We start from the raw sequence: 19,769 nt of genomic DNA on the forward strand, positions 1-19,769 counted from the left end.
AAACAACTGTATTTGGCAGTATTTTTATTGCTGTCAGTGAGCTTACCCACCACACAGAAAATGAACCCTATAAGGACTGGCTTAGCTGTGCCTCTTGTTTTGATTGTGGCCTTTTCAAAGGTATTGAGTTGAAGTTGAGAAGATCCCCCTGAGTTGAGTATCACCAAGTTCAATAATATCATTTCTGCCAATGCTGCCTGCCTCTTCCATGTTGTGGCAGGATGCAGTTGCCACAGACCGAGAAAAAACAGACATCAGCCATCTGACCTAGCAACTTTTTGTTTAAAATGCTTTTGTGTTCTTAAGATTTCTTTTCCAAGGAAAGAATAAATAGCTGTGCTTAACCAAAGGCATTCAATGTCTTGGCTGAGAATGCCTCGCCATGAGAAACATATTACCCGTGGTTAGGATAGGCTTTGTGCTCTCTGAACATTTTCTTTTTCTCTCTTCAAAGCGTGACTTAACTTGTGAAAGCAATTTTCTCTTTATTTTGTCTTATATCTACAGAGGACACAAGCAGAACATCACTACACAGTAGAGGAACAGTATTTGCATGTGCCATGGTTGGTCTTGTTATCAATAGGAAACACTACTGGCCATGAAACACAAAGATATGAACCTCTGGGTCTTTTCTCATTGAGTTTTCTCTCAGTCTCCTGTGAACTGCACTTGATGACATGAGATACTTGAGGTCAATGCTGGAATGTAACACAACAAGTAAACTAATTGGAGAGGGCCAGACAAACAGGCACATACCAGATGAATTGGTATGTCAATGAACTGTCAATGTTGTAGGCTACACTTGCGCTACTAGAGGGCAACTAGAGTCATTTGCTGGAACACAGTTGGATCATTTGTCGGCCTGGGGAATGGAATGCCCTGTGATGTGACGAGGGGTTGGTAGATTGACAGGCTTGTTCACTGGAATCTAATTGCTGTACCATTAACAATGTCTTAATAATTGTTCACATACAAAGCTTGTCAAACTGATACAAGTACTGATATTTAAAAGGTGAGCAGGTCCTGAGAGAGAAGAGCGTAAAGGGGGTGGGGTGGAGAGAGGGAGTATCCTAAGGCAGCCGAGCCTCCTAACCCCTCCAAGGCCCTGAGCAGGGATTGTTTTGTGATCCCCCCACCTCTTGACTATTCTGACATCAACATGATCACACCGTAATGAAACTTTAATCAGGAACATAAGAATCAAATCATTTCCCCATTATGGAAGGTGTGAGGGAGCAGCTTCTAGGAAAGCTGAAAGACTGACTGAGAGATCTAGAGATGGAAGAGAACGGGGTGAATGAAAGATGAAAGACTGACAGAGATCTAGAGATGGAAGAGAACGGGGTGAATGAAAGATGAAAGACTGACAGAGATCTAGAGATGGAAGAGAACGGGGTGAATGAAAGATGAAAGACTGACAGAGATCTAGAGATGGAAGAGAACGGGGTGAATGAAAGATGAAAGACTGACAGAGATCTAGAGATGGAAGAGAACGGGGTGAATGAAAGATGAAAGACTGACAGAGATCTAGAGATGGAAGAGAACGGGGTGAATGAAAGATGAAAGACTGACAGAGATCTAGAGATGGAAGAGAACGGGGTGAATGAAAGATGAAAGACTGACAGAGATCTAGAGATGGAAGAGAACGGGGTGAATGAAAGATGAAAGACTGACAGAGATCTAGAGATGGAAGAGAACGGGGTGAATGAAAGATGAAAGACTGACAGAGATCTAGAGATGGAAGAGAACGGGGTGAATGAAAGATGAAAGAGCACCAGAGAAACATGACGGATAAAGACAAACAAAAAAAGAGAAAAATGAGAAAAAAAATAAGGAAGTAGGCAGGGGTATAAAAGAAAATTCCCATGGTGTCAGCTGCTAAATGTCCTTAAGTATTGAAATAGAGCATGGTAAGGACATGTGTTGGCTTGGTCTTTCATACGAACAGCTTTCGCACTAATCTCATAAGGAAGATCTCTCGAGACATATCGATATGATCTTATGGAACAAAGTCCAACATTCTATTTGCATAGTATTTGCTCTTTGCTCCAACAATTCAAATGAACACCGGTCCAGTGGTCCATATCCCTAATTCCAACCTGTTGTCAAACATGGTCAATCTTGGTTTTGTAACTGGTGATGTTGAGTTCAGTCAATGGTGTCTATATGGGAAGACAAAAGATTCCTCCTCTTCCCCACGTTCTGCTTTTCTGATTCCGTTACATGTTCAACTCAGGGATCAAGGTTGTGACAACTTCTGCTCTTTTAGGATGCTTGGTTACCAGGGAACAAAAAGCTCGCTGGCTGCTTTTAGCAGGAACGATTTAGAATTCAGACGTCTGACATTTTCCGAACGGCCACATTTTGTTTTGTACATCAGCAAAACAGTTCACACAGAGTACGACTAACATCATGGCTGGAGATGTGAAGGGGAAGGGCAACGGAGATGAGTTAGATGCTGTAACAGATCATTGAATCAATATGTCCTGCTATGGTGGAATAAGATGGCCAGGACTGATAAGCTAAAGGAAAACCTCTACGCCAAAGCCTTTGCATCTGCTTCTCCTCCAGAGCAGGTTATCTTAGTGTCTATGGAAGCTTGACTTTATTCTTTTCATCTATATTGGTCCAGTGGTTTTGAGCTGTAGTTCTTCCGTGAAGGGGTTAGTCTTGATAGAACTACACCTGAATTAATTTTTAAAAATCCTCACAATGGCTGTCTTCCAAATATCAGGACACAATGTTCCCGCAACTGTGTGAAACCCAGCAACATAGGCTATGACTATTACCTCTGTCATGGTTTGCATAATGTGTGCGTGCGAGGGTGTGAATGTGTGTATGGGGTTGGTAGGTGTGAAAAAATAGCAATGGTGTAAAACAGAGCCACTCCTGCTGAGAAAACAAAGGCTATATTAACAAGGGTGAATAAAGTGAGGGGGAAAGTTACTAACATTTGCATTCCAAAGGTCTGAGGAGCAGGATATAAGGGAAACAGTCACTCCAGGCAGGGCCCGTCTCTCCGTCTGTCCAGAGCTCAACACGGCCTGAGTGGAGCTAGCTGGACTTAGTGACGACCCTCAGCGGAAGAGCACATTAAAGCAAGAATCCAGAATGTTGGCATGCAGGGACATTGTCTCCCTTGTTTACTTGCAGAAGGTTAAACAGTGTGTGTACACACACACACACACACACACACACACACACACACGTGAAGAAAGCGTTGCAGCATGTCCCTTTAAGTGACACTGGTATTTCCTGTGAAGAGTAGCTAGATATTTCTGGAAACCCATCAGTTCTTCTTGCTACATTTAACTTGTTTCCCCAAAAAGACCAAAAACAGGAAAGACAGCCACTTGGGAAATGGTCTTCAGTGTAAACTAAAGATACTGTAGTTTGAGGAATGTTTTTCAAGTGGAGAGACTTGATATTCAGCACACAAGAGGAGAATAAGTTTAAAAATGGGTCTCAATGGTTCCCCGGTCCTTTGTACAAGGAAATGCATTCTAACCAGACTTAAGCTTTGTGGTTGAGGGAACAAGACACGCAGTGGTTGTTCCATGCCTAAACAGAGCACACAATGAAGTCAATTCATCAAGATGAATAGTTTAATACAAAATGTACATTTATTGTTCTTCGATAAATTTTGCGAGGAATGCCATCAACATTTATTCATTTCAATGTAACGTCCACCTGGACACAAGTGCAAACCTGCCTGAAATTCATGAGCAGTAACCAGGAATGAAAGTCACAAGTACAGAGTCGAGATTTAAAAAAAAGAAAGGCATACAATAATTATTAAAATGTTCATACATTATAGATCTTAAAATATTTTACAGATTATTCTAACACTATCAAACAATACACACTTCAGTAATTTCTGAGAAGTCCTCAAGAGTAATTTCTCTTCACTCTCAAACACCACATATCCAAAGGAGCTTTCTTCAAAGCCTTTCAATTGGTTGCAATTCATTGAACTGTCATTAAACGCCACAATTCAAAATTATGACATCATTGAATCCTAGTCACTTCCTTTCAAAAAGACATTTGTTCACAAAGCCTGAAGGGAAATATATTGTGACATATCCAATATGGCAAACTGATATTTCAAAACATGAGTACATGGAAATTGTGCAACAATAGCAACAACAAAAATCTTACAAGAATAAACAGAAACATCAACACAGCAGGTGAACTATATGGCACTTGGTGGAAACGGGTGATGCAAATATATTAACAACAGATGGTGGGAAGTGGCCATGTACATTTGTGTCTTAATTAATCATTCAACTAAACTGTGCTTTTTGAGCCATTTCATCAAGACTTTGGTTAATACTTTGATCATTTGTGTAGTTCATTTTTAAAATAAAAAGTGCTTTAAATTGACATCAAGATTGTCCTTACACTAAACAAAGGATGTGATTTAATTAGATGTGGTGATTGAGATGGCTTTCTATGTTTGGAGGCCTGAAGTGGTCATATGAACACAAACAAAATCAGAGAAGACTATTTAACCCTTCTGACTGGTTTCTGTGAGGGCACTCCCCTAACACAGTCAGTCAGTTTTCCTTTGATGCGTAGGCAGCATCTCATCTAGGGACATCTGTCTAACCACATTGGCATCCTTCATAATCAACATCATCATGAAAGGCATATAAGGTTCAGACCTCAACAAAAAGCAAAGTGGTTCCAACTTCCTGTTGGCCAACGTCATTTCCTCTCAGCAGTTACATCCTCACAAAGGAGAGGCGAAGTCCTGGTTCAAAGGTCGGTGAGGGAGTGGAACATGAAGGGCAGCCAAGGTGAGAGCCAACAAGGGATCAACCCAGCCTGGGACAAAGCAGGACTTCCTTCACTGAGAGTGCAGACCAGACCAAGCGATGGATGAAGTCAGTCCCACTGTTCTAGTCTTCATAGCTGAGCACAAAGAACTGGCCCACTCCTTCCATTCACAGCACTCATACAGTTACAGTACCCTCGCTACACATGCATTAAAGTGTGTCAGTGTGGCTCATTACCAGACGCCACGCATCAGCACAGGGTAACATGCATCAAACACGCATGGATTTACTGCACACGGTCAGCTGAGCTCAGACAGATTTCACATCCATCGCAGCAGTAGCAGCAGCACACATACAGAGTCAAACAGAGCTGGAGGCCCTGCATCAGACCAGACCAGGTCTCACTGGCTTCCAGACAGTGTCCATTCTGTGACAGCAGTCCAGTCAATCACTACACACAGTGTCTAGTGGAGCCCTTCCTCAGCAGATGAGCTCCTGTTGGATCTCTGGCAGTGCGGGGAAGGGCTCAGAAGTGAAGGAAAAGGCATTGCGGCCTGTCTTCAGGTCTACCTGACCGGGGCATATCAGGTACGAACCCATGCTCTCCAGCTCTGGGGAGGGTGCCGGGCTCTCAGGCTCAGACTCGGATTGGCTGGTCTCAGGCTCGTCCAATGAGGGTAGAGAGCTGGCGTGGAGCTGGGTGTAGAGGTCAGCTGGTCCAGTCAGCCAGGGGTGGTTAAGGCACTCCGCTGCAGTGGCTCTCTTTCTGTGGACACACAGACAGAGGATGCGTGTCAGATCTCAAATCAATCATCAATGTCTAGGTAGCAAGGACTTTAAAGCTTCTGTTCATCAGTTTTGAAAGAAACTGAAATAGCTAATGTGAATATATATAAAGGAAAGCCAATGGTAAAAAGGTGACAAATATGCAGTTATATAACTTCCTGTCCCTCCCATTCCCTCAGACACTCTTTCCCTGACACAGTCTTTTTGAAAAACCACCAAAGCCCACTGTTTCATCCCAGTCTTTTCCCCTTTTTGGGATTACTCAGACACACAGGAATCAGTATAAAAAATTATACTGCCGATAATCTGCAGCAATTAAATTATATTGAGTGAAGATTATGGCCCTGGATCACAGCGATAGACCACTTCTGTTTGTCATTGAGACATGATGGTGACATACAGTATCTAGCCCTTCTGTGCTGGAACACTTGATCAAATAGTGACAGTGGTGACACAGAATGTGTTAATAGTCGAAACGTAACAAGACCATTATCCTTATATTAAATTATTAATATACGTTACCGCGCATCGGGAGACTTAATGAGGATGTGCTGCAAACAGCAGTATGAATGACATCATTCACCTGTTAATCAGTGTTTAACTCACTATGGGACATGTGGGAGAACATCTGTCGGGCTGTGGCACTGAACTGATTGAGTGTTGAGTCTTGAACCTATCCTGTTCCTCACCTGGGGTTTTTGAGCAGCAGGGTCTTGATGAAGTCAATGGCGAGGGAGGAGACGCCCTCGAAGGCATCCTGGGAGTAGTCCACATTGACCTGGGAGATGTTCAGGAAGGTCTCCTGCTTGTTGTCCCCCAGGAACGGAGACTCGCCCGTCAGCATGACGTAGGTCAGGACCCCTATGGACCTGAGAGATGAGGAGGGAAAGGTGTCAGACTACAAGACATGGGGAAGTATTTTTCTCAGATTTCCACTGTGGAGCTGGCTGGTGATCAATATTTTATGGCTTCTGGAAAAACCAAGATGTATTGAAGACACTAGCTGATATCTGCTTGACACTGTCTCTTTAGCTCATACTCACCACATGTCTGTCGCTATGCTGATGGGTTCATAGTTCAGGATCTCTGGAGCTGGAATAGCATAGACAACGCCAATTAGTCCTAATAAACATTTTACAGTACTGAAGTTAAGAATTGCTTATCTATCTTCCTTATTGATATAATCTGACTGTAGAAGCCAGGAGGCAGGACTCACCCACATACTCCGGGGTGCCCAGGATCTCTCGGACTTCTGTCACACTGTCCATGCTTCTGGACAGGCCAAAGTCCACGATGCGGATATCACCCAGTGGGATGGCACTGGTCAGCAGGATGTTCTGGGGCTGAGAGGCGAGACCGAGATAGACAGATTAGACCAAATCCAAAGAGTGCGTGGTAAGTGAATTTACAGTCAGAGGTCACATACCATGCTTGATAGATAGTTAATCAGTTGAGTAGTCATTGAGCCTCAAGGCCTTCCACTAAAGAGTCTAATCTACCTCTACATGAATAAGCCAAACCCACAGAGTGTACAGCCTCAGAGATATTCAAGATCCCTAAACCAGGTTCATCCCCTTAGCCTATTAGAGGATTCCCAGGAAAGGTGAGATGTCTTGGAGGGCCTATCACATTAGATGGCTCCTATATCATATACGATGCTTAACCTCTGGGTCATACTGGCTAGATTCCTGGCCTGGGGCCTTTGGCCAGGACATCTTGGGGGACCAAGTGGCACAGCGGTCTAAGGCACTGCATCGCTAGAGCTGTCATTACACACCCAGGTTCGATCCCAGGCTGTATCACAACCAGCCGTGATCGGGAATCTCATAGGGTGGCGCACAATTGGCCCAGCGTCGTCCGGGTAAGGGGAGGGGTAGGCCATCATTGAAAATAAGAACTTGTTTTTAAATGACTTGCCTAGTTAAATAAAAGGTCAAATAAAATAGAAAAATCTAGGATAAATAAAGGACCAAGAGAGACAGAACAGAGCCAGAGACAGCAAACCTGTGACATTTCACCAGGAATAGATTTAATACTGTCTATCACTGGGGGAGTAGAAAAGGAAAATGGGGAGCCAATAAAATCTAGTCTGAAGACAGTCGGTTCAGTCCCCCTCACCCAAAAACCCTGCTCATAAACCCCCAGGATCAGAGGAGTCCATCTTCATATATAACCTGCCTGCCAAGTTCTAACATGTTCCAAAACAGCTTTTTATTCATCATTATCAACAATACAAATGTTTTTGACATCACAAAACAGACCTATAAGACTTACAGCTTTTGTTCTGTGTCTTCTGTTACACAACCCTGCAGTATTTACAAAATAGGTTCCAGAGAGAAACCAGACCCTGACAGGGTTCATATGTAAGAGCAGGAACTACAGGACAAAAACTACACAGCATTCACATACAAACAGTTGTCACTCGTTAAAAGTTAACAGAGTAACTTGGATGGGCGTCTTTATTTGCTAGAATACAGGAAGAGTTACTGCTCTGCCATATTAAGGGGTTCTCATTGCTTAAGGGGAGAAATATGGCAGTTGAGAAACAGTCGTCCATTCCAGGGGTCCTGTTTTTTTCACTAGTCTCGCTTTGACAGCCGTAACTTGTAGCGGATTTGGTTTTGGGTTCCAAGAAGAGCTTTCTACTGACCTTCAGGTCCAAGTGGACCACATTGTTGCTGTGCAGACAGGCCACGCCGGTGAGGATCTGTCTGGCCAACCTGATCACATCCTTCTCTGTGAAGGCCTCGTCGTTCTCCGCAACACACTGGTTGAAGATCTCTCCACCGGCAGCACTGGAAAACACAGAGGCAAAGGAGGATCAAAATAGAACCATAGTGATGAGATGAACAACAAACAGTACATGTTTATCATATCTGTAGTTTTTACTGAGCATTTACACTCATGAAGTCTACACCCTTACTGTAAATCACTGCATTTGTACAACTATCAACTCAAACATGGCGACAATGCCAATCCCACCCCTATCCCGTTATCACATACACAGTGAGGTGTTACGCAACTGGCCCTGTGGTTATTGTACTTTGGGCTTGGGAACAGGGTCCGTGCTCCACATCCACACACAAAGCATGTGACTCCTGTCTGTGGCACTCCGACGTTCCCACACGGAAATCAGAAGAAAAATGGTGCCTCCCTGACCTCAGCTTTGACTCGAGATACGAGGACCCATATCAGTCAGTGCCAGCCCCGGATAAGGCTTTCCAGAGTTACACATTCCAGATCAGTTAAGTCAAAAACAAAAAACGAAGGGGAAAGAATTTCAAATCTATCGAACTAGAGATCCCTGTCATATAATAAAGAGTTACCTAAGACTTGAGACAGTGACAGCACACTGAAACAATCCCATAGTTTACAGTAGTGGATTACCACCACACTGCTGTGTCGCTCCCCCAAAATTGGAAGTTTATCCAATCTGGGCACCCACTCCCAACTGCTCAGGATTAGTGGGGGGGGGGGAATGGCCAATTAACAAATGAAAAACGCTGACATCTCATTTGTGTTGAGGCAAATGCCTGGTTTGTCAATTCTTGTCATGCTTGTGTAACAATGGTAAGCAATGCCGTCCGGGACATGGCAGATTTATGTTGGATGTTTCTCCAAAGCAGATGAAAAGCCTGGAGAGAGGACACTTGCCAAATAGCACAGCCATGTGTGGGGGATTTAGTCAGCACACATGCTTTTTATCTATGACCATGGCCCGGGCATAACTGTTACCATCTAATCCCTGGGTAGCCCCGCACTGTTGCATCCCTACCTTTACTGTCCTCAGCTGTGAAAATATGAGATTGTGTTTTTCTGGATATCCATCATTAAATCCCCTTTCGCTTGGGGCTCCACACATTTAATGCTGGCGGTCTCTTTTGACCCCCCCCCCCAAAAAAAAAGTGTTGGTGGAAGACTACTAAAAGAAAGGACCAAAGTCCCTACAGTACACATGTATACCAAATATGCATAGCAGTCCTAGTTGACCAGTTTTAGGATAGAGGAAATGAGAGACATCAGTGTGTCGTTGGAAGCATGGCTTTGATTTATGCTTGCTGACAACTGCATGATTTTAAAAATTTTAAAAAATTGATTGTGCCACTCATCATTCGTCTGTTCCATGTGCTGGGTCTCAATTTAATACAATTGACTCAAATAGGTCTAATTATCCCACCCCTTCCTTTCCCAGTTTTAACTATTTACCAAAAGGCAAAAACAAAAATACCCTCCAAAATACTTCAATAAACTCTCATCTAGGAGGAGGAGGAGGAGACAAGGCTTTTAGTACTAACAAGAGCCATCCTGTAGAAATTAAATGGACTGAGGACATACTCTCCAAGCACTATGGAAAGATCTGATACATCTCCTGCCATCATGTTTTTTATGGTCTCATTTCTCCATCTATGCCTCAGTGGATCAGTCTCCCCACTGTCAGTCAGCAGACAGATGACATGGAATGGTTTCCCATCCACTTAAGACAGAATAACTGTGCAGAGTCCCATCAAAGAGATTCACAGTAGCCGTCACCCGCAGAACATTAGGGTTGGGCGGAGGGCGGGCAAAGAGCTACTTGAGAATGAGCTGAAGACCGACGAGCCATGACTTCCCAATGAGAGGATGTGGGACAGAGTGTGTATTTACGTATGTGCTTCACAATATTGGCTGCATTCTCACAAGCCAACTTGGTTAGTCTGGGCTTAAGATCTCCAGGAATAGGCATTTTACTCTTGCTGGCCAGCTACCAAACCTCAAAGCCTACTACTGATCACTTCTCACAGGGCCTGTGTGTTGACTGCATAGTGTACTCAGCACAGTACATAGACTCTGGTTTCAGAGTTGTCATCATTTAGATGAGACTATGCTGTGACAACACTCATCCTCCGTTACAGGAGACTTGATGTGTCAAACCTTTACTAGAACGAAGAGAACTCAGTACAAACAGTTGTTCAAGGAGCTTTTTCCATTTAGAAAATTGAAATACAATTTATTAGACAGCCCTCATCCTCAAAAACACTTACTAGTTCCTAAAAAGATTTCCTGAAGAATATATTGCAGTTTTAAATGAAGGCCAGCCCATGTCAGACAGTGGAGATGTGTGTCAAAGACTCGTATATAATCCATTTACTTATCCGAGGACTGCATACATTTTGAAGTGACAAAGATAAATGGCTGACATGGACTGGAGGTGAGGGTTTCAATTTGCATTACGTAAGATGTTTCAAAACCCCCCCAAAAACATCAGATACAGTTACACTTGAGGATGAAAGCAGAATTAAGAGGACAGAGGGGGAGAAAAAAACAACAACATTATCCTCTTTCCCAATTACAGAGGGGCTGAAAAACTGTTCTAGAAAAATAACCTCAGGAATGATTCCATCAGCGCTAAAAGATCAAGCTTGAGTGAGTCAAAGTTCTACATTTTCATCAACATACCCTGTAAAGCTTTAAAGCTGCTCTCGGGTTATGATTGGCCGGGCAATCTGTGGACCCGACTGCCATTCCCAAGACTATCCGATTGCCTGTAATTGGTTAAGATTTTGAGTTCCTCTTATCTGAAGTTTCCTCAGAGTTTACAGCAGTGTCATGAGTTCAAAGACTGAGGTGAAATGGCTAAGTACAGTATTCACAAAATGTGTAACTCATATTGTTTGCCAGATAAACAAATATGTAGTGACTGAGGGTTGGACCAAACCTTCTCCGTGCGTACACTGACCTTGAAAAACAAACGTCGGGTGACTTGGTTCATCTCATTCTCCCCACATATAATGTAGACCTCTAGAAATGCACCTGCACAATACTGTATTAGTCAATATGACAAAAACGTAAGATGTTTGGTCTCATGCTAGAGGGTTGTTTGATCTCTGGTAACATCATGGGTTTCCTTGACAAGACATGTAGAGTTGGGAACACACAGATGACAATCTAATGTTTGTTGGAGAACCATTGAAGACATTTATTTCGTGCAACTATTCACCACCATCAGAAGCAGGCCATGGACTGTGCCCATAGTACAGAAAACCATTATGATTAAACCGTCAGAATGCGTTCTAAGCCGAGATGATGCAGGTTAATTTCTCATTAAAGTGGCATTTTCGGTTAGACTAGTCATTATGTGTGGTGCTCGCACAGACTGGGTTTAGACTTACTAATGAGGAAAAGTTTGTTTCGCGCTCCCATTTCTCATACGTTGCGTGGGGATGTGGTTGTGGCTATGTGCAGACCAATGTGTGAGTAGGAGTGTGAGTGTATGCGCATGCTACTTTGTGTGTGTGTGTTTTCTACTTTTGGGAGCATTACTAACTGCTTCTATGTAAACCCACAGGAAATGGAACATTATTCTCTGGTTTGCAGCAAAGCTAGCCCACGCTGAGGTCAGAGAGCCCTTTAACAGGCAAAGAGTTCACAGTCTTACAGGCTGCAACAGCATCTCAATGGCTGCAGATTACCAGGTTAGTAGGGGATTTCACTAGGAACCATAACCTATACTGGGATCTGGATGAACATAGGCCTAGAATAATCTCCAAAGAATCCCCAAAACTTTCAGACAGACAAAGGACAACTGCACGAATGCACAGGGAAGCACAAAGTTATCTGGCAGCTAGTGCAGGGCTATGGACCAGTGCCTGCCCCTGCAGGCAGGAAACAGTGGCTCTGCTTCCTCTTTCGAACTGGGGTCCAAGGCCAAGCACATACCACCACCCCCCCTATAGGGAACCTTTGTTCTGCGGGAGAATTCTATGTCTAGGACGGGAATGGGTGGAGATGTCTGGTCATAAACCACCCACCAGGGTCAGGAGGGGACACAGTCTTTTGCTCTTCTAGATGAACTGGTTGGTGGGGTGTTGTCTATTTGTAATGGGGCTTGGGGATCATTACAATGCTTGTTACCATCTCTGGCTCCTAATTAGAATGAGACCAGAGTGGTCACGGAGGACAGCCATGACACATACGCTAGATAGTAGTCATAGGATATGACACCAGACAGAGCCTTTTCTTCCACCCTGACCTCATTGCTTTGTTGATCAGATGGATGCAGCTCAGATGCTGACTGGTTCACCTGTGTTTGGATGGAATGGATGCTTTGAAGCATGATGGAATAATTTGACTGATGCTAGTTTTTCCTTAAAATGTATCACGTGACAAATACTTATTCTCAAGAATCTTCAAAATTGAGTCATTTGGTCCATCTTCGTCCGTCTGTTTATAGAAGCACTGACACAATCATAGTCAGGTAAGGTAACAAGAATCGGAGATGTGGCTATGAGCACAGCGACCAACCACAGGGGAGTTATCATTTCCTTATAAGGTTACAAGGTTCAAGCAGGCCTGCGTGTGTTTGGCGTGCGTGTTCATGCAGCTGTTTTTAAAGGTGAGAAACTCTTGAGTGACACGCAGCTGCATCCTCAGCAGTAAGAGTGCAAACACAGGAAGTTGACGTGTGAGGGTTAGACTGGAGAGATGTAATCTACCATTTTTCAAGAAATTCAACGCTGACATTCGCGTCACTCAACATCCTGTCCACGCAAGATCTCATGCGGTTTTGAAACAAAGAAGACATTAAAAAAATCCCATGTTTTATATGAGCAGAATACATTTATACTCAGGCGACCGCATCAAAACCTCTCGAAACTACACAGAAAGAGAAGAACCTGCAGAGACTGAAAGTTTTTTCGTTAAATGGCGCATAATGGGTTTTCATTTCCCTCCTCATTAGGAACCTTATCATTTCATCCCGTTTTTCCTGCCAGTGCTGCATTGTGGTGGAGCATCAACATGTACGGAGAGTTTAAAGGGTCTTCTAGATTACCATCACCAGCCTTTTCTCCCATCACTGGCGACATGAGCTAAGGGTGGTGCAGAGATCCAAACACACACACACATACTGTGCACACCACGTTTTTCCATGGTCTTTGCGTTTTGATGCATACGAGTTAACTCACCACTCGAGGATGAGGATGATCTCAGAGTTGGTCTCGTAGACCTCATGCAGCGCCACCACATAAGGGTTAGCCTTGGCTGACTCCAGAACAGCGATCTCGTTGAGGATGTCCATGCGGCAGTCCTCGCCCTTCCGACGCTTCCTCAAGAACTTGGCAGCGTGCTCCGTCCCTGTCGCCTTTTCAATGCACTTCTTCACCACAGCAAACTTTCCCCTGGGAAAAGAAAAATAGTGGGGGAAAGGGATATGTTGAATAATCAGAAACACAATTAACAGTTTCATTTACAGTAGGCTTACACGTTTGATTTGGTTGTCTTCAATGTCTTATCGGTAAATCTGATTGGCCATGAACCTGCAGGGAGTAATCATGGGAGAGATAAACAGCAATTACAGCACTGAGAGCTCCAAACAATTATAACACAACCAATAAAGCAAAAACTAAAATAAATGCAGTGCAGTGAAACAGATTACAATAGGTAGGATGCACAGGCCACTGGAAGACCACCAAGCAAAATGAAGAGGTGGACTGAGTGGTATTACAAAACAGAGGGATACACATGGAGTTATCAACCATTGTTATGCAATATAGGACTAACGATGAGCACCAAGTGATAGAAATCTTACTACACTGATGAGGGAGCCTTTCTCTCCTCTTCCTCCTCGGTGGAGGGACTGACGGGCAGGAGGTGGGCCCCAGCTGTCACTCCTGAGTGGCTGTATGGACAGGCGGGGGGGGGTGGAATAAGACTAATAGCACTCTTTAAAAGTCAACATAAAGAGAGGAGTGCAACAGCTGGGCTTGTCTGTCCACAAGCCCCACCCCCAGAGAAAAGAAAAGAGGAACGTACAACCACAATTCTAGAATACCATCTGAGCATTCCATTTGCTGCTGCATACATTGATGGATTCAGCAGAGGTGTTGTGGGTCAGGCTGCGGGTGTGGGCAGGAAATCCAATGTGTAGAATCACCCCACTGTGTCCAGCCTTCTACAAATACTATCCCAGGGTGATAACGGAGCCTTGTACACTTCCCATTCTTACAGCTGACAGCAGCGGGGGACAAATGGAATTCCCAAACGCCTCCACCCAGACCTTAAGCAGGACCCTACATCTCCTCGGACAGCCACACAAAAGGCCTGTGCAGGCTTACCGGCAAACATGGCAGCCCCTGCACTAGGACCAGGACCACCCACTTTCCAGGGGCTGGACTCGGGGAGAAGTGGGTCCAGGAGGCCACAGCAGAGTCCTCCTAACCCCTGAAAAACAGAGTCCGCAACTTCACTTACCAAATCACTTGGTATCCCTGTTAGTGAATGTTGGCCTTCCCTCGCTTCCCTGGTTCAACTGACAACTGTTTCTGCCATGTTACTTGACATACAACAGACACTGTTTTAGAGTCAACGTCTTTGGCCAGACAGAGCCTGGAAGTGAAAGGCAACCATTCATAAAAACTGCACAGGTAGACAATGGCATCCCTACAGTTCTGCTATTAAAAGCAGTGTCTGTATGGAGAGGGAGTGTAAACTTGGTGCTGGTCATCTTACCTCCAGGCTGGCTGTACTGTAAACCTAAGCCTGCTATTCCTCCTGGATGTTAGCTGGCACAAGCCCATTCCCTGTGGGCTGTTCCTCCTTCCCCTTTCTTCACTCTCACTGGTTCCCAGCCCTAGTGAGGATTGCTAGGGCACATTGTTCCAAATCAAAAAGACCCAAACCAGTCAAAGCCTTTCTCCTTTAATTAGCCAATTCCACAAGTTCAGAGCAGCTACCTCTGTGCTGGGAACTGCCGATAACCACAGGCGATGCTGAGGAGCAACAGGAGGCCTTTTAAGATGGTGACAACAGGTCAAAGGTTGCTAAACTAGGCCATCATTACCCTGCTGTTTTCACACAGTCTGTAGTAACACACCAGAGACAAGAGCACAGGGGTTATAGGTGGATACAGACATCAAATTCAACATGCTTCTAATGTCTGACCCATGAGAGAATACATGACTTTCAGCCTTCTCCTTGAGCAGGAAGCTGCTCCTTAGAGACACTCAGACAGAAATCACGTCTGCCACTTGAAGTTTGTCTTTAACATTTTGTGCAAATCCCAAATCCCACAGAAAAGGCAATTATGTAAACACACCAACACCTGATTTGCAGATCTATCATTATGCAGCTTCACATCATCATGTCTGCATGTATGTGGTGTGTCACTCCCCAAATCAACAGGGGATCATAAAAGGAAGTTTTCATTCAGTATGCATAATGATGGCACTAATTTAACTGAGAAACGTTTTTTCCTGTGGGGTCTGTGTTTCTCGAAAGGGGAGTGACCCAGACATGAGTCACTCCCCTTTTGAGAAACAGACAGCTGATCGCCTCCAGCTGCCTCACACAGTACAGGCTGGGTTCCTCTTCATAAACTCCTCTCAGACGACACAAAAACCTACACATGTTTGTTGACAACCCCTTTGCTGTCCTTCTAAATCATAGTGAAGATAGTGAAAATCTAGGCTAAGTAAATATCAGAGGACACCCATTTGACCTAGAAACAGGGATCGGTTCCAACTAATTCAAAGTCAATATCTTTCATGTCAACTCTTGTAACTTGTTCTCAAAGTCAAAACTCTTCTACGTTATCTAAATGCCTGATTTTTGTGTGAGTATATTTACAGAGAGGGAGAGGGGGGGGGGGGGGGGGGGTCATTGAAGGGAAGCAATCAGGGGCAGATTTCAGAAGCCTTCAAAAGGTGTTACTGCAGGTTTACCAGGGGCCACAATGTCTCAAACATAGTGAAGAGGGGGGGGGGGGGGGGGGGGGGGGGTCCATCCATCCCTCTTCTACTGGCCATCTAAATCTTGACAAGCTGCTCTCCTGGCATCCAACACAGCTCACATTCCTGCACTTAATGGGATTTATGAGGCCAGGTCAGGATGTTGTGGGGGCGAGGAGGTAATGAGAGGAGGATGAGGAGGAGAGAGAGATGGGGGCGGAAGAAGTGCTGAGAGGACGCTGGGCTCGCTCGGAGCTCAAACAGCTCCCCCCAGGTCCTGGCTGCTGGCCCAGGATGTCCCATGGTGTCAGACAGGGAAATCTGGCTGCTACCAACTGCCAAAGTGAATGAGTCTTTATTTAGCACCCGACTGCATACTATCCAGAAAAGAGAGAAACATGTAACAACTCCCGGTCTCCCACTCCCTATGAAGTTATGAAGGACGGTTGCATGGGGTATTGGTACAATATCACCTGAGACAGAAACGATGTGATGACCCAAGTCCAGATGAGTTAATAATCCTAGTCAACAGGTTAGAACTAAAACATTTTGGCCCTAGGGAAGTAGTAGCCTGGCTACTGGCTTTTTAACAGGAGTTAAAAATCTCTGAGAGACCCCCCCCCCCCCCCCATTCAACTGCCTTGGAATGCACACATTTTAGTGTCTGGGTTCAAATGCATTGTAGGTCACACTCGCTGATCTGTGGAGAACAACAGGGGGCCGGAACAGGGCGGAGGGAGACTGATGGTAATTGCACGTTATCCCCCACCCTGACCTCCAGGACAAAACAGGGCTGATTGGCAGGGAATTAGCCCACTGTAACAATCCCAAACAAACAGCCATGGGTGAGGCTGTAGGCATGGTCTGGAACAAACAGAATAATAGCAAACATCACTTCCTGTGTTAATAGCTTGTGTGTGTGCCAGGGATTCCTTGGATGGTGGAGATATAGAGATAGGGAGCTACTGAGGCCAGTGATGGTACATGTAGGTCAGAGCATATTTCATGCTAATAATACTGGGGCTGGTAAAATGCATTGCATATTCACCTTTCTACCGAGGGCCCCCACAGCAGTTACAGTTAAAGAGGGGAGAGATGGGGATATAGGGTCAAATTATTATCTCAATTCAGTTTACAGGGGACAGAATGTGGCACAATTGAAGGAGAATCGAAGAAGTCTCACAAGCCATTGATTGAGGCTAGGGATAAATTACAAATGGAGGACATTTTTTTGTGCTAGTGTTGATACTGTATGTGTATCATGAGCATAAAAATGGTCCTGAATTAAGTAACATTCAACATACCATCCACCCCAAAATAAAACAGCACACAGGAAAAACAAGGTTGATTTAGCATCAATGTATCATCTCAAGTCCTTACTCATGGAAAATCAGCCATGAAAAACATGTAGCCTACATACCAAAACAAAACCAGCTCTCAGACTACAAGAGAGACATAATTATGATGCTCTTTATTGCGACTGAAAATATGCGCCTGCGTTGGTGTCATCCGAACACTCCATTTAGTATGACACGTTTCATATGGTATGTATTCATTTGTGGCTGTCCATCATTCATTTAGTATGATATTACAAATTGCAATTCATTCATGTTATTTATGTTACGAATTTGCAAAAAGTTTGATATGTTACGAATTCCAATTTGCTGTCGCTAGCTGCTAACGTTCGCTAGCTGCTAACGTTCGCTAGCTGCTAACGTTCGCTAGCTGCTAACGTTCGCTAGCTGCTAACGTTCGCTAGCTGCTAACGTTCGCTAGCTGCTAACGTTCGCTAGCTGCTAACGTTCGCTAGCTGCTAACGTTCGCTAGCTGCTAACGTTCGCTAGCTGCTAACGTTCGCTAGCTGCTAACGTTCGCTAGGCTAGGAGTTAGGGTTAAGCATCAATGGTGGAAAAGGTACTCACTTGTCATACTTGAGTAAAAGTAAAGATACCTAGAAAATGACTCAAGTAAGAGTCAACCAGTAAAATACTACTTGAGTAAGTCTGAAAGTATTTCATTTTAAATATACTTAATTTCAAATTCCTAATATTAAGCAAACCAGATGGCACAATTACATTTTTTTATTAGGGGATAGCCAGGGCACACTCCAACATAATTTACAAATGAAGCATGTGAGTCCACCAGATCAGAGGCAGTAGGTATGACCTCATGATAAGAGTGTGAATTTACAATGTTTCTGTTCTGCTAAGCATTCAAATGTAATGAGTAATTCTGTGTGTAAGGGAAAATGTATGGAGTAAAAAGTACATCATTTTCTATAGGAATGTAAAAAGTAGTAAAAAACTATAAATAGTAAAGTACAGATACAACCAAAAAACAGATATAGTACTTCAGTACTTTACGCCACCACTTAACATGCTAAGTAGTTGCAAAGTTGCAAAAAAGTAGTAAGTCGTTTCAAAGTTGCTAAAATTGTCCATTATGAGAATCCAACACGCATGCTAGATGTTCGCGTTAAACACCTGGCCAACAAACAATTTTTTTTGCCATAAGTAACCATACCAAAAGTAACATACACTAAATTTAAGTATTCCGGATGTACGTTTACTATATTACGTATAGTCTGAGACAAGGCTGGTTATACTTAAATCAAATTCCAGAAATATTAGGCCTCACAAAGAATAAATCCCACAGATTTCCCTTACAAAAAAAACAAAATGCCAACTACACAAAACAATTTCATGGGCGCAGATCGAGAGTCTTCATAGCAGTGTCAGCGCAACTCATCCGGATTGGGCCGACACCGTGAAATGTTTACGTATTCCCGTTTGCACGTGCAGAGAAAAATACAAACATTTCCAATTTGTAATCTCTCACTTTAAAGACTGAACAGTGTGTTTACCCCTGCCTCCCCGTGTTTACTTCGCACTGCAGCACGCATTGACACCTATTGTAGCGCATCATTTCATGATCTGGACAGGGTAACATATTAAACATTTAATGATCTGGACAGGGTACACTATTAAAAATTTCAAGCGACTTACCTGCCCAATTCTCTGCCAAGCAACTCATAATTGCTCGTGAAAGGATCGGTCCTAATTCTGGTGTGAATTTTTGTCACCATCCCGTTCTTGTTCATCATTGCTTCGCAGTCCGTTTGGAGAGAGGTGATAAAATATATTTCCTTGTCAGAAGTTATATTTGCTGTTCTATACGTTCAAGTTAATTTCATCACAAAAAATACAGAGGAAGATAAATTAAGAGAAAAATATGTTGTAATAGAACAGCAAACTTCTCAGCACAAAAAAATGCCCAGGTGAATTCTGTGACCCTCAGAAATAGACGTTGACTGACAAGAAATAGAAAGATTAATCATTCAAATATGAAGGAACTGGTAATACACCGCAGCTGTAATCAAGACAAGCGCGGCATGTTGGTTTGCGTGTGGATAGACAGTCCCAAAATTGAGCTCTATCTCAGGGCCAGGCTTTCTCAGTGACGCTGTGACATGAAAGCCAATGGTAATTTGACTTTGTTAAGG

The 19,769-nt window shown here is 43.8% G+C and overlaps 1 protein-coding gene across 3 annotated transcripts in view; it reads right to left on the bottom strand.

Annotated features, from left to right (window-relative positions):
* Window positions 1-3,585: 3,585 nt before the first annotated feature.
* The window catches only part of LOC109893327 (serine/threonine-protein kinase 17A), a 40,173-nt gene continuing 23,989 nt past the window's right edge, over window positions 3,586-19,769 (bottom strand). Inside the window, exons 1-8 of one of the 3 annotated variants that reach the window (XM_031827328.1) lie at window positions 19,273-19,728; window positions 14,657-14,762; window positions 13,508-13,720; window positions 8,215-8,359; window positions 6,781-6,907; window positions 6,608-6,656; window positions 6,254-6,433; window positions 3,586-5,544 (exon numbers count right to left, since the gene is read on the bottom strand). In XM_031827328.1, the coding sequence (XP_031683188.1) occupies window positions 5,259-5,544; window positions 6,254-6,433; window positions 6,608-6,656; window positions 6,781-6,907; window positions 8,215-8,359; window positions 13,508-13,620 (900 nt within the window). In that variant the 5' untranslated portion in view covers window positions 13,621-13,720; window positions 14,657-14,762; window positions 19,273-19,728 and the 3' untranslated portion in view covers window positions 3,586-5,258. Of the gene's footprint in view, window positions 5,545-6,253; window positions 6,434-6,607; window positions 6,657-6,780; window positions 6,908-8,214; window positions 8,360-13,507; window positions 13,721-14,656; window positions 14,763-19,272; window positions 19,747-19,769 lie in introns of those variants that run through there. The other 2 variants (XM_020486506.2, XM_020486507.2) reach the window with 2 other exon arrangements.

The sequence above is a fragment of the Oncorhynchus kisutch genome, linkage group LG6 (assembly GCF_002021735.2).
Source record: "Oncorhynchus kisutch isolate 150728-3 linkage group LG6, Okis_V2, whole genome shotgun sequence".
Taxonomy (NCBI): Eukaryota; Metazoa; Chordata; class Actinopteri; order Salmoniformes; family Salmonidae; genus Oncorhynchus; species Oncorhynchus kisutch.